The sequence below is a fragment of the Protopterus annectens genome, chromosome 8.part0, assembly GCF_019279795.1.
Source record: "Protopterus annectens isolate FY-2018-M chromosome 8.part0, PAN1.0, whole genome shotgun sequence".
Taxonomy (NCBI): Eukaryota; Metazoa; Chordata; order Ceratodontiformes; family Protopteridae; genus Protopterus; species Protopterus annectens.
The window spans coordinates 1,165,802,951-1,165,817,511 of NC_056741.1; the positions used below are offsets into that span (position 1 = coordinate 1,165,802,951).

At 41.7% G+C, this 14,561-nt stretch overlaps 1 protein-coding gene across 1 annotated transcript in view; it reads left to right on the top strand.

Annotated features, from left to right (window-relative positions):
* The window catches only part of WDR90 (WD repeat domain 90), a 1,773,335-nt gene that overhangs the window by 1,207,858 nt on the left and 550,916 nt on the right, over nt 1-14,561 (top strand). The window contains exon 25 of the mRNA XM_044079383.1: nt 7,382-7,512. Coding sequence (XP_043935318.1) covers nt 7,382-7,512 — 131 coding nt within the window. The remainder of the gene's footprint in view (nt 1-7,381; nt 7,513-14,561) is intronic.

Sequence of the window (14,561 nt, forward strand, 5' to 3'; positions counted from 1 at the left end):
AACTACCCCCTTTATGAAGAGGAATAATATGGGAGATCTTCCATATGGAGGGGATATAGGTTTCGAGACTAGCTCTATTGATTAATATTGAAATGGGGTATGCTAATTAATCTGCGGCTTTTTGAAGATGCTCTGCTGGGAGGAGGTCTGCTGATAGGGTGGTGGGTTTTAGTTTCTTGATCAGTGACCTGATAAGTGATGTTGGTTGGTACTGGTTGAAAGCCGAAGGATTGATGTGTTTTGGGTGCGAGGTCGATAGTACTTGGACTACTGGGGGTTAGATTGTTAGTGAGGGATTGAATGGTTTCCATAAAGAAGTCGTTAGAGGTGTTAGCTACATTTTCTTGAGGTTTTTGGAGGGTAGTCAAAGGGGTAGGGGTAGTGGAAGTCCTGGGTGGAGGAGGTTATTTATAGTAGCCCAAAATTTCTGCGGGCGATTTATGTTTAAAAAAAAATAAATAAATAATACATTTTTTTTTTTTTTTGGAGAGTCTATTTCATCTTAACTGTAAGTGATATAAAGCTATGCTTAGGCATTATTGTTATTCCGTTTAAGTCTTGTTTAATCACCTTGTCTGTCACAACATTATCCAGAATGTTATCAGTGTGTGATTTACTAGAAGTGAAGAGTTTTCATAAATTTTCTAGTCTTCGCGCATTATTTTTTTCCTGTTTAGGTTGTCTTGCAAAAGAACAGTATTTAACAGAAATTCAACTTATAATGCAATCATTCTCTCTCTCTCTTTCTTTTTTTTAATTTTGGAAATGTAGCAAGTAGGAAAATAATGTATAAACATTGTTACTGAATGTGTCCAGTATCATTTTTGTTTTTCAGCAGATATGTTACAAGTAATTAAAATGACATGTCTTTTGTCAACACTGGGGCCTAAGACGTCCTTTTTTTATAGTGTCTTTCAGCTTTTCCCAGTTAGGGGTTGCCACAGCGGAACTCCAGTCCGCTAATGATTGGCAGTGGGTTTTTACTGTGCAGAGTTGCCAGCCCGACACCCAACCTTCAAAGAAGGCACACCCATTCACGCACCTACCTGCATGTCTTTAGACGTCACTTGACTTTTGGGAGGACATGCAGACTCCACACAGAAAGCACTCCAGCTGAGAATCGAATGGGAGAACCTCTTGCTGTGAGGTGACAGCACTAACTGCTGCACCACTGTGGCCTGCACATGTTCTTTTTTTATAGCACCTTGCAAAAGGCAAAACCAAAAATGTATTTTTGTTGGTAACAATTGCTACTTTTCTTTGTGCTGCATTGGTTACCCATATAGTAATATTTTTTTTTACCCATACCATCTAATTTTCCCTTTAAAATCTAAGCACATTTTTTTTTAATTTAATATGTGCCTTGCCATTAACACTCATACGCTTTTTTCTTGTCAGTTAGTGATCTCTGTAATGACTGTGAGATCAAATAAGTGTATTTTGCAATATATTTAATACCCTTTTTATCCAAATTCAGAAGCCATAAAAATCATAAGAGCTTGTCATCATCATTAGCATTATCTTATATATCCATTGTTGTATCAGATCTGCATTAATGAAATTAGCAATATTACTCAATGAACTTATTTAAAGTTCTCTTACCCTTACAATGTAGCATGCAACAAATTTGTCTAGGAAAAACAAATCTCTGTGTAATCTGTGAAGTTCTGTAGTCCTGCTCCTGTGTGTATTTGGGAGATAACTGTTGAATAGAAGTACATCCTCTCAGTCATTTTTTCTTTTTTTGTCCTGTGTGAAATTACATTTAAAACATCATTTTACTGTACCGCACTTTGTCTCAGACAGTATTATGCCATACCCATTGTTATTTAAGAATGTAGCTGTTGTACTACTCTGAATCAGTACTGTTTGGAAATTAAAGCTTTGCATCTTACATCACTAGATGATCTTTATTAGATCTGTGTTGCAGTAGCCATTGCAAATGAGACATATCCTGCCAAAGTATTTCCTCATGCTCTCTGTGTCCATTGTTAGCACAAGAAGACATGTACAAGAGGGATGTATGGACGCAACAAAACTCAGAACATTATTGTTGTTTGCATGTATATACAAACTGTCTTTAGCTTAGCAGCTGGTGTAATCATGTGGTTGGCTTCGGCAAACTGTCTTCAGGCAGATAAGTACCCCACTGAGGGCCTTCCTTTTCCTTGAGAGATTCTGTCAAAATGTTTACTTATGTCTGTCAAAAACAGAAAGTGTGGTTATGGGCTCTAAATTCCACACGAAGACTCCCACTCTAGCTGTATGTTTTGTTTCGGAGCTGAGCAGAATATTGGGTAATGTTCAGTTTGTCAGTCTTTTATCCCAAAGACTGTTAGGCGTTGAGTAAATTGTTTGCATTTTTCTTGAAGAGAAGAGATGCATACAGGACTTAGCATGAGTGGCCATGTTGTAATGTTTCTCTGTGGCAGACCTTCCCCCTCAGTTGGTGAGAGAGACGCGTGATGATAATCATACTTCTACCTCTGTTATGTGGTCTGTGGCTGAAGACTTCATTGAGATGCATTGGAGTCTTTGGCCTGTCAGACTGTTTCTCAGGGACCCCCCCAAGTGAATCCCCTTTGCAGGCCACTGTGGCCCGGCACCTCACACATCTAAACCAGCCATTCATCTGGACAGAATCAGCCAGAAGGGAGAACCACTGGTTATGTTATCTGAGGGCAAGGTAGGTATCCACCAGGTAGTTCTGAGGGAAGACATTGGAGGATCACTCGTAGTGGTCAGGCCTATAGCTTCAGTCCTGAAGACTGTACATCCTGAACACTCCCAAAAAGCATACTCTGAAAACTAAGCATTTGTCCCCAACTTCTGCACCCTCATCATGCAAGGGGATGCAAGGAGGATTGGTATTATTTTGCTTAAAGGCTGTGCAAAAACCATTGCGTCTTTTTAATCCTCTTTACCTACTTCGTGTTCCATGCCTATTAAGAAGAAGTGAGTTATTTCATCTTCTGGAGAAATGGATTTGTCTGACTCGGATAATGAAGGACTGGTATATGCTTCTCAAATTCCTTCCCTCACAGGTTGTGAATCTGAGACACAAGGATATTTTATCTTCAGACTCTCACAGTGAGGAAATCTCCTTCAGTGACACTATAGCAAAATAGAACCTTTTTTTAAATGAGAGGGCAAAGAAGTGTTCAACTCCCAGAAAAAATTGCTATGAATTACTCAGTATGGGGCCCCCAAGGCTATGGTTTTGTACTCTGTTTTAGATTTGACAAGTGCCTTCTCAACTGCTTCTACATCACCAGACTTTCAACCTCCAGCTCCCAAAAAGCTTTACAAGTTTTCTAGGGTCTCAGATTCCCACAGGTACCTTAATAAAAATCCCTCTGCTGATCCTGTCATTTCTTTGGATGCAGAGAAATGTACTAGAATGTTTTATCATTAAATACAGTCTCTAATGGTAAAGAAGGGAGAGCATTCCACAGGTTTGATAAAAAATATATGTTTATTTCTTCTGTCTTAGCTTTCAGGACAATCAATTGCCAAACCCGTATGTCTAAGTTTGTTTTGTCTAATGTGAGACCAGACTTAAGAAAATTTACTGAATTCTGACTTAAAGTTTAATATTACAGAAATGCTTAATTCTGCATCTCATGTGACTAAGCATTCTGTTAAATATGCATGTGATGAATAGAAGCTATTTCTTGGGCTGCTGCTACTGAAACAGTTGATGAAAATATATGCTTAGATTAGCCTTAAAATGTTTTGAGACTGTAAAGTCCAGCTGTTAAATGCTCCTCTGGATAAGAGCTTCTTATCTGGTAATTCCTTTGTTGAAGTTCTCAAAATACTTGGAGGGGGCTGAACTTAGGGGATTAAGCAATTATTCTTATTTGATTCCTAAATTTCAGAGAAACTACCCTTCCATTCCAGGGCCATTTTTTCACAAACATTTGCCTTTATAAACACTTAGCACCTTTGTTCTTTATCCTCTTAATGTTGATTCCTGACATTATCTTGCAATATCTTGCATCTGATTTTTATTCTGTTTATACAGTACCTAGCAGATAAACATTTTAAATAAATAAGCTCTGCAGGTCATGATTACCAAGATTGTGGTCTAACAATGTGTTCTGAAGTAGAAGCGATTTTCTAAGGCATTCTGCATCTTCACCCTCCTTTGGAACTTTTGCTTTGTAATTGACAAACTTGACTGTTCATTTAAACTGGCTGGTTCAGGAACTGTAATGCCAGATTTTTTTTCTTTTTCCCCCTGCACCTTCTCCAGTGGCTCCTCGACATTCACCCAGTAGGCCAGCATTACTGACTCAGGACTCTTCAAAGAGGGGTGCCTCAAGAGCAGTAGTTGGTCCTCTCCTTTTTTTTTTCATCATCATCATTATTATTCATTAATGATTCTGCTCTGTTATTATCCTGATGTTAACTGGATCTTTGTCATTGCTGTTTTCATCAGCTCGCATGAAAGCATAGCTTTTTTTCATATGGCTTTACAGAAATACTTTCACACTGTTTGGAACTGGCTGTGTGTTCTTCATTACATAGAAACACTGGTTGTTGCCTCTAATCTCCTAATTACAGACCGTAGCAGGTTGCCACTAACTTCTAGTACTAAACAGAGGTATTTGGGTAGCTGTCTAGTTTTCATTTTGTCATCACACACACACACACACACACACACACACACACACACACACACACACACACACACACACACACACACACACACACACACACACACACACACACACACACACACACACACACACACACACACACACACACACAGACACACACACACACACACACTAAACCAAGGTCCTGAACCAATCGAATGTGGCAATATGGAGCATCTCACTTACTAACTGTGGAGATTAGGTAAATTGTACAGTGTTCTACGTCTAAGGCCTAAATGTGCTCTGCCCTTAACTACTGCTCTTTCACTCTGTAACATAACCGTTTTACAAACTTCTTAACTTAAATCCTTAGATTCAGTAATATTTCTGGAGTGAGCATCACTGTCTTATAATAAAGAAAATCTATTCATTACCCATCACTGCTACGTCTTAGGTCTACGTTCTTCTTTAACACATCGTTTTATAAACTGGTAATTGACAATTATTGCCCCCCCTCCCCGACTCAGTAAGACATGCTGCATATGCTGTCAGGATTTAGGGTGATCTGTAGCTTGAGAGACCAGTGTTTAAATTAGCCCCTACTGTTGCTGAAAAGCTCTTCTATAAAATACTGGCAGCCTCCAGGAACAGTCTGCCTAAAAAGTTAATGAAACAAGCAATTTGGCCACTTTAAGAAAGTGTAAGTCCTTTTGGCAAAAGAAAGTGAATTTGTGTACTTAAGGGACACTGATTACCCCAGAGGCACAATCAGGGCATTCTACCACATATGAAACTCATTTACCTTTCCTGGATTATTTTTTAGGTATACATTTATGGATTTATTTGTTTTAGTTGCAGTTTATGTAATGTAATGTGTCATTTTGGTTTTAAAAATATCTGTACAGTAATGTTTGCCTAACATCTGTATTGTCTTTGCCATTGGCTCAGGTCATGACTGAAGAAGGTTCTTGGATCAGCCCATATACCCATTTAACAGATACATTTTTGCTCTCTGGATCTCTGAGATTCAGGCTTTCACTTGAAGAAAACTCTGTGTGGTCTTTCACAGGTACCAAGTCTTATTTAGGACTGGCCCACATTTCCTTCTAGATATGCTATCATATTTGCCCATAAATCAGTCCATTCACTTCCATTTTCTCTTTCTGGTAGCAAAATGCAGGAAGAGAGGCAACCTTCCTTTACACTAGAAGGGACAGGCCTTTCTTACAGTAGATGTACACTACAAGCATTGGTGCGACCCAAGTTAGGTATGCTTGAGTTTAGAAAGACTGAGCAGCTTTTTCTGTCATGTAATGTAGAAAAGGGCTGACAGCAAATCTGTTCTGAGTAAATTGCAACAGCACTCCCTTTGGCTGTCAGGTAGGTAAACTGCCTTTGAAAAATACTGCTGTCAGATATGACTCCTTGAAGGGGTTTAGGTGCTTCTAGTGCTTGCTTGATAAGTATTGTGTTATAAACATGTTTAACATGGCCACATGATCCTCATCATTTGGGACCGTCGGCAAGCTTTATTGGCTGGATTTTGGTTCTTCTTCTGGCACCTTAATGCTTCAGCTGATTGAGGCTCACATGGAGCAGAACAGAGACTAGACCTGTAGCTGTAGACCAACATGATGTCATGGAATGTACTACTGTTGGCACAGGCCCTAAACACAAGAATGAAAGATGCATTTTTCCAAATTTGAAACAGAAGAGGAAAAAATAAGAGCTGCTTACCCATCCTGCATTTGTAGAAGGCTTTATTGCAGATGATTTAATATAGTGTTGTATACATCTTTTGTGGCTTTGCTGACTTGTAAACTAGCTTTTGCTGACTGATGCCCAGTGGACTTTTCTTTTGGGTTACCACTAGATTTTTTTCATTCCTTTCTAGATCTCATAACCCTCACAACCCCAAGGGCAAATGTTAAGATTGGTGATTTGTTTTTCTGTCTTCCTCTTTTGAGTTCCCTTTCCTCTGGAAGCTGATATGATTTCTGGGATTTTGGAAGTTATTTGAACATAAAGAGATGCACTGAAACAATGAAGGCACCTCTCAATGCAGTTTTACATTATCTGTAGACTATGGTGTTTGAGGAGGGGTTATCCTTTTTGAAACATACAGTTTAAGCTCTCTGTTGATTTTTGCTTGTAATACATTTTCTTATTTTTGTACTTTATGATCCGTATTTATCTTAGGTGTCAGTTTTTTCTCTGCCCAGATTGTGGTTTGAAAGGAGTTCTGGATGAGATCATTCACCTAGGTTCATAACTCTGGACTTGACCATCTCCACCTGGTATACAACTCTGAATTAGGGGTGCTTACATCTACTGCCTGTTAACAACATCTTCACTGCTAAAGGTTGCCTGCTCTGTCAAGAATTGTCAGTTTCTCTTGTCAGCATATTTGGAATTGCACAGTGCTTGCCTGTTTTAAGAGATCCAGCAGCAAGCACACTTTTGTTGATCCTTGCTTCTGACCATCCTTAATTATTATTTTTTTGTATTGGGTATTGTTTTTTTCTTGGATTTGTGTTCTTCTGTGTTTATTGTTCTATGCTTGCAAAACAAATAGAGAAGTAAGTCTGAACTATACTGAACTAAATATATGGGAGACTATAAAAATTAATTTGAAAATATTTTGTTTACTGCCAATTTCAGTGCTTCTTTTGGCATGACCATTTTGAGATTATTATGGAATGTCTTCATTACACTAGTTTGTAAATTAAATTAAACTGTGTATATCAGAATACTATTATAATTTTTGTTTAATTTAGGTATATATTGGACATTCAGAGTTAGTGCAACAAGTAAGTTTTACTCCAGATCATCTAAATGTTATCAGTGTTGGAGATGGAGTATTCATTTGGGATTTTCTTGCAGACGTTAAGCCAGTACAAAGTACAAGGTAAGAGCAGAAACACTGCCTACTCAACAGCATTGAATGCTAGGATGTTTTCTGTGGTCTGTGTAATTTGAAAGTCTGATTTTGATATGATCTTAATATGAAATTCCATCTCTAATTTTTACCAAGATTTTATTTGGTCTTGAGCTGTCCAACAAGCCCACAAGTTGGGGTCCCTGCAGTCATTTAGGAGTTTCCAGCCTGGCCCCATGTTCCCCAGTTCTTTGTTTACAAAGTTATGAATTTACCCTAGCATGCATTATTGGAAAGTTCTTGTGTTTGAATGCATAAAATGAAAGGCGTAAATCATATGTTCTTATTCCATTTGTGAAACTTAGAAACTTTTGACAGATTTCACCTTAAATTGGCTAAATCTCCAAGTCTAACCTTGTTGACTTCTGTTCAAAAGTTTCAGTAGTTATGATTTCCAAACCAGCCTCTGCAGAATTTCACTGTGTCCTCACATTGATGATAAACTATGAAAAGCTTCAAGCACATGAGTGAAGGTTGTACAAAAGTGTCTGCTATCTCATCTTCCTTTAGTCTGATGGTTAGTAGACAGATTTTACTCAGTCATTCCTTTGTCTCGGGGTCCTCTAAGCTTTCCTTACGGGTACATTTGTTACTGGTGCCCATTCTGAAGATGCTGAAGTCAACCTATGCAATGTCAGTATTAATGCCATGTCCGAGTATCCTTGGTGTCACCTCTGTCTCCAAACATTAGCTTTTGGCATCAGTAATTTTGATGTCGGCACTCCTTTGTTGATGTGTCTGTTGGCCCCAGTGTTGGATAGAGGTTGATCTTTTAATGTCAAGATCTGGTGTCTTTTTTATTCGTTCCTCAATTGATGAGTCTCTGATCTGACGCTCTGATCCAGCTCCTCTGGATTTACTAGACTCTCAGATCCGACTCTCAACCTCCTCCCTTTACCCATAATGCCCTGGTAACCCTGCAATACCTCAAATCTCATTTGCCGACTTATCACCACAGAAGTGTATCCTTCTCGCAGAGCTTTGGGGTGTAGTTTTAGTTGCACTGAATGCAATTTCTTTTGAATCTTTCTTATAGCCTTAACTATTCTAATTACCTCTGCCTTCCTTTACCTTAGTTTTCTTAGATATCTATCATGTTAGGGTTGTAATCTACATTTTCTCCTGTTTCTACCTTTGATAGTTCAGTGCCATTGTTGGTACTTCCCTTCTTTCTCTTTCTTCCTTCCCTTCAGAGGGTAATTCCTTTCCCCTACTGTTGTTGGTGTTAATTTAAAAAAAAAAAAAACTTTCTTCTCTATTACCATTTTCTGACTGTGGCTGACAAACCACTGGGCTTAAGAAATGCACTTCTTGTGGGCACAAGATCCCTAATTCTAATTCCCACATGGAGTGTGTTTATTGTCTGGGTGCATCCCATTTAACTCTCTAGTGTTCTATATGGGCTGGATCCATTTCTAGGGCACTTGGTGACCCACATAAACTGATCCTAAAGGGTTTGTTTCCATTCTCTTCTTACATTTCTTTTTCAGGGGCTCAAACTCCCCACAAAAACAATTAAGATCTCTTTGGAGGCAAAATAATTGAGGAAGTAGTCACCAACCTGCTCTCCAAAGCCAGCTTCTTCAGAGCCTCCTGTCAAAGTTTGATCCGACACCCTTAGAGCCAACATTTACCCGGTCTAAGTCTCTGAGGACCTGGTCTCCAGGGTTTTCTCTGGAGCCTGTCTCTTCTTAACTCCATTCTTCCTTCCTACAAGAGACCCTGAAGAAGGAGTCTTGGCCCCAGTCTACTACTTTCTCCATCAAGTCCTCCAGGAGTCTTTCTGAAGCTGAAGTGGATAGGATGATGAAGTTCATTAGAGCTCAGATTCAGATTGGGGATTATCCTGGCTTCATCTCCCATCAGATGTCTGAGCCTCCCTTTTTTTTCCCCACACTGTGATTTCTCCTCCTCCGATCTGACCTGCAATTTTGGAGTCTTAGGATCTGAGAACCCAGAAAATGTTGGCCTCTGATCCAAGAACAACTAGGTCTTTGACTCTAACAGTATCCCTGACCTGTCCAGCACCGATTCCCATAGACCAGGATGAGTCTTGAAGCTAAAGCATCAGTGCCGGGTCCAGGGAACTTGATTCAACTCTGAGGTTGTCAGAGCCATTCCTGTCCCTCAGGACTTCAGAGTTGGACAGCTCAGATCTGATCCCCCCTTCGAGGCAGGGATCCTGGCAGGGTCATGGCATGGTGTCATACAGAGCTTCGGCAACAGTGCAGCCAGCTAAGGCTTCTCCTGGTCCTTTTGCTTCCGAGGTGATGGAGAGGGTCTTCTCTCATCTGAGAGACATAGCCACTTTTTTTTCTTTAGATCCTACAGCCCTGCCACCATCAGGTCCGAACTTTGATCCTCACAGACCTATCACCCAGGAACAGCCGGCCATATGAAGCACCCAGATTGTCCCCCTTGAGGGTTTTCCCCTCGGACACCTCTCCAGAACATCCTACTGAGGTTTCCCACAAGAGAATATGCAAGAGGAGGCACTGGACCTCCCTCAGGAGTCGCTCACTGAAGACACTGAGTTTGATAAAGGGAAGAGGTTCCCAAAGTCTCCAGCAGATGATGTCTCCTTCGGAGGCATCTTAGAAATCCTCAAACAGAAAGGTGGATTGTCCTCTAATTCCCTTTCCCAGGAAGAGTCAGTGCTCCCAGAAGCTTTTGTGTCTGGCCTGTCTTCCTCTTGGGTGACTCGTCTGGCTGAAGAGCTTATAGATCTAGTCTCTCGCCAGGCACAGAAGGAAACCGATACTGTAGAACCCATCCTCCATTGTTCTGATAAGTTCCTTGCCCCTCCTAAGAACAGACCAAGAAAGAGCTAGCAGAGCAGAGTTCCTCTGTCCATTCCCCTAACAGAGATTCCCAGGTGGTGAACAGATTCAGGAAGTGCATTTATGCCTCAGCAACCTTTGCGTTATGATCACTGAACTACTTGACACATTTCATCAGGCTGCAGAGGGATTTGAATAAAGAGCTTTCCAAGCCCCTTTCTGACTCTCTCTGCAGAGGACCACAAGAAGCTTTCTTCACAGCTGGCCACTCATCTGTCCATCTCAAATGCTTCCATGAGATTAATTTCCCATGCTGCTGAGGGTATCTCATGGGCAGCAGGTTGAGTCATAGTCATTAGAAGACATGCCTGTATACAATTATGAGACTTTGTGGAGCTCTTCAAGTCTTCATTCATCAATGTTTCTTTTGATCGATCATCCTTGTTTGGCCCCACTGTTAAGGAAATGCTTTCCTGGAGTGAGCTGGATGGAAGGACCTTGTATGTCACACAGATCTGTTTTTTTACCCCTCAGAGATCCTTTTCCAGGAATCAGGGAGAAGGATGGAAAATGTGGTTCCATAAGTCCCAGGGTCCTTTCTAAGACTTGAGAAGGGGGATATCTACCCCAGGGACAGGGGGGGGGGGGTAGTTCAAATGGAAGACGCCATCCGTAGCAGAGAAGGCCTGCAAAATCAGGGTTGCCGAGACTCCTCCTTGGATAAACTGTTTCAGCCTTCCTGAAAGTTTGCCCAACTGCTCATCTCTGGAGACAGTCGGGGATGTTTGTCACTGTACCCATATGCTTCGACATCAATCACGAAAGATACCAGAGTGCAAAAAAGTATACCCAGAGGTTATTGCATGTCATTTTCACAAATTCCCCCAAACAAAAGGAAAAGGCTCCTCAGTGTTCCACCCAGTCAGAGAGAGGCAGCACCTCTAGAAATTCAAAAACTGCTTAACAAGAGAGTCATCCAGGAGGTTCCACCAAACCAGAAAACATTCAGGATCTGTTCAAGATTCTTTAGTGCCAAAAAAAATACAGGACCCAAGACCATTTCTGGACCTCAGCAAACTGAATCAATTTGTAAAGAAGTCAAAGTTTCAAGTGGTCACAGTTCAGTCCCTTCTGTAATTTCTGCATAAGGATGATTGGATATGATCCATCGATCTTCAGGACCCATACCATCATGTCAAGATGAACAGACGATCCCAAAGATTTCTGAGCTTTTGGCTCGGAGTTGGACAGTATCAGATGTTCTTAGTGTTTCACTGTTGCAGGTAGCACTGAGTCGGCCCGAATACCAGAGTCTTGGGATTTCTGCTTCGGATGCCGTCACCTCTTCATTGATGTCAGGGGTATAAAACATGCAGCCGACACCATTACATCAGTCTTTCTTGCTGAGAAGGAGCCCGAAGCAGAAGCAGTTCGCAAGTGCCGGTCGGCCGCTACCTGAAATTTTCATTTTTTTTTCAAGTTTCAGACCTGAAGTCTTCTAAAGCTAAGTACCCCATTGGGGGTTCTTTTTTCTTACTCTAACCGATGTCAGAAAAAATTAACAGTTGTCTTGCCTGTGGAAAACAAATACCCCACAGAGATTTTCATTCTTACTGCGTCACCTGTTTAAGCCCAGATCATGATGTCCCTCTCTGTCAGTTTTGTGCCTTAACACCCGAACCATTCGTCATCAGGCTATTTTTATAGCTAAATTCGTTTGCTCTCATTCTCCGTATTCTGAAATGGCTTCGGTAATCCATCTGACTATGGATCTTCCAAAAAAGCACAAAGACAAAGAGACAGACCGCATAGGTCAGAAACTGCCGATGACGCTTCTGTTAAGCTTGTCGCCAGTCCGCCGGTACTCAGTGAGGTGCCTTTGCAGTCCCTGATGCCTGCTTCTACAGATTCACAGGCCTCTGCTGAGACCCATTCGGAGTCTGGTGTGCCACGAGATGCTTCTTTGACTATGGACCTGCAGCTGTCTCTACCTTGGATTAGTCCAGAGCCGCTATGCAGGCACCGGCTTCTGAGGGTGTATTCCGACTTACCGATATTCATATTAAACCGACAACTTAATTTCCTAAAACTACCGAGTTTCTCAGGCCCAGAGTTCGCACTACGCCTAGAAAACCGACGTCCAAAGCACATGCTCATCCTCCCATGCCACAAAAACAAATGCTTAGAATGGCTGAAGACCTTATTACTCATTAGGGGAAGCCAGCCTTCCCTTGCCAAAAGACAAAGAATTGAATTTTCTTCTGATTCTACAGACCAGGAGTCTGATGACTCTGACACTTCTGATTACCAGGACATACCCTTATCTATCTATGAGGATTCAGATGCAGAGGAATCCATTCCCTCTGCCTCCCCTCCAGAGGATTTCTCTTTTGGTGAAACTTTGCATACCTTAAGGGAGCATTTCCGCTGGGAATGCCAGGACTATCCTCAGTCCAAAAAGATACTCAGGGAATTTTTAGAATTGCTACTTCAGCACCTGGCATTTGTAAAAAGACTTCTAACTTCACTGGGATACACCATAAACGAAAAGAAATCACAACTGGTGCCCAGCCAACAAATTATATTCCTGGGAGCAAGCTTGAACACAACTTCCCAGATGGCATTTCTCACTCCAGAAAAGCAGGTCCATCTGACAAACTATTTCAAACTAATGGCCAACAAAACCCAGCTATCTGTAAGGAAAATACTGCAAACCCTAGGGTTCATGGCCTCATGCATTCTGCTAATTCCATATGCAAGACTGCATATGAGGAAACTTCAGTGGTACTTAAATCTCTGTTGTCAACATTCTCAGGACCTGGAAACAGTGATTCCTATAATACATTGTCTAAGGGCAGAGTTCCTTTGGTGGGCAGAAGCATGCAACCACAACAAGGGACTTCCTTTCACTCAACCACTCACCACCCAAACCCTGACAACAAATGCATCAGACTATGCATGGGGGGGCTCACATGGCAGGCAAATGCATTCAAGGCAAATAGAGCCCAGAACAAATTCCCCTGCATATCAATCAAAAAGAGATGCTAGCTGTACAGAATGCTCTGACAGTCTTCAAATACCTTATCCTTCCAGGACAGCTCCTGATAGACAGACAACACCACAGTTATGTGGTACATAACAAGCAGGGCGGGACTCATTCTTACCCACTCTGCAGGTTAACCATGGCTCTGTGGAACACAGCCTTGAGCATCCAAGTGCACCTACAAGCTCAATTCCTGCCACACAAGCAAAATTCACTGGCAGACGACTTAAGCAGAAATCTACTGGACCCTCATGAGTGGAAACTGGAACCCAGCTCATTCAAACTTCTAACCCAGAGGTGGGGAACTCCGGAGGTGGACCTTTTTGCTTCCCCCCAAAACCACCGATTGAACAAATTTTGCACCAGGAACCCTCACAGCAGAACCTGGAAGGTGGACGCCCTATCCTTTACATGGGAAAACCTCTCAATTTATGCCTTTCCTCCTCTGCCTCTCCTCTCAAAAGTACTACTCAAGATCAAACAGGACAGGCCAAGGGAAATCCTCACTGCACCAGACTGGCCATGCCAGCACTGGTACCCACTCCTACACAGTCTGACAGCAGTGCCACCCTGGCACTTACATCAGACACCTTCCCTGCTGTCTCAACAGGAGGGACAGATTTTGCATCCACATCTGCAAACCCTAAACCTTGCAGCCTGGCTTATCCCATGAATATATCACCAGCATCCCTCAGCAAACAGGTATTGGATGTCATCCCTGAGGCCAGAAGGCCTAGTATTTAGGAAATCTTATGCTGAAAAGTGGAAAAGATATTGTTCTTGGAGTCAGTCTCAAGGAAAGGACACAGCTGTGTATAACTTACCTCAAATCCTTAATTACCTAGCAGAGCTGCTTCACAGAGGCCTGTCCTTCTCATCCATTAAGATTCATGCCTATGCCATCTCAGCTCATAATAATACTGAGCCACCTCTCTTTTCTTGCCCTCTGATCAAACAGTTCCTGAGAGGAGCTAACAATTTAAGGCCCCCTAGGAGAGCTCCCACCTCGGCCTGGGACCTTAACTTTGTACTGGAAAAGCTCACACTTCCCCATTTTGAACATGCTACTTCAGCAGAGTTAAAATTCCTCTCTTGGAAAACAACCTTACTTCTAGCTATTACTTCAGCAGGAAGAGTGTTTGTGTTACAGGCACTAATGGCTGGGAGCCCTTCATTATTTTTCATGCTGACAGGGT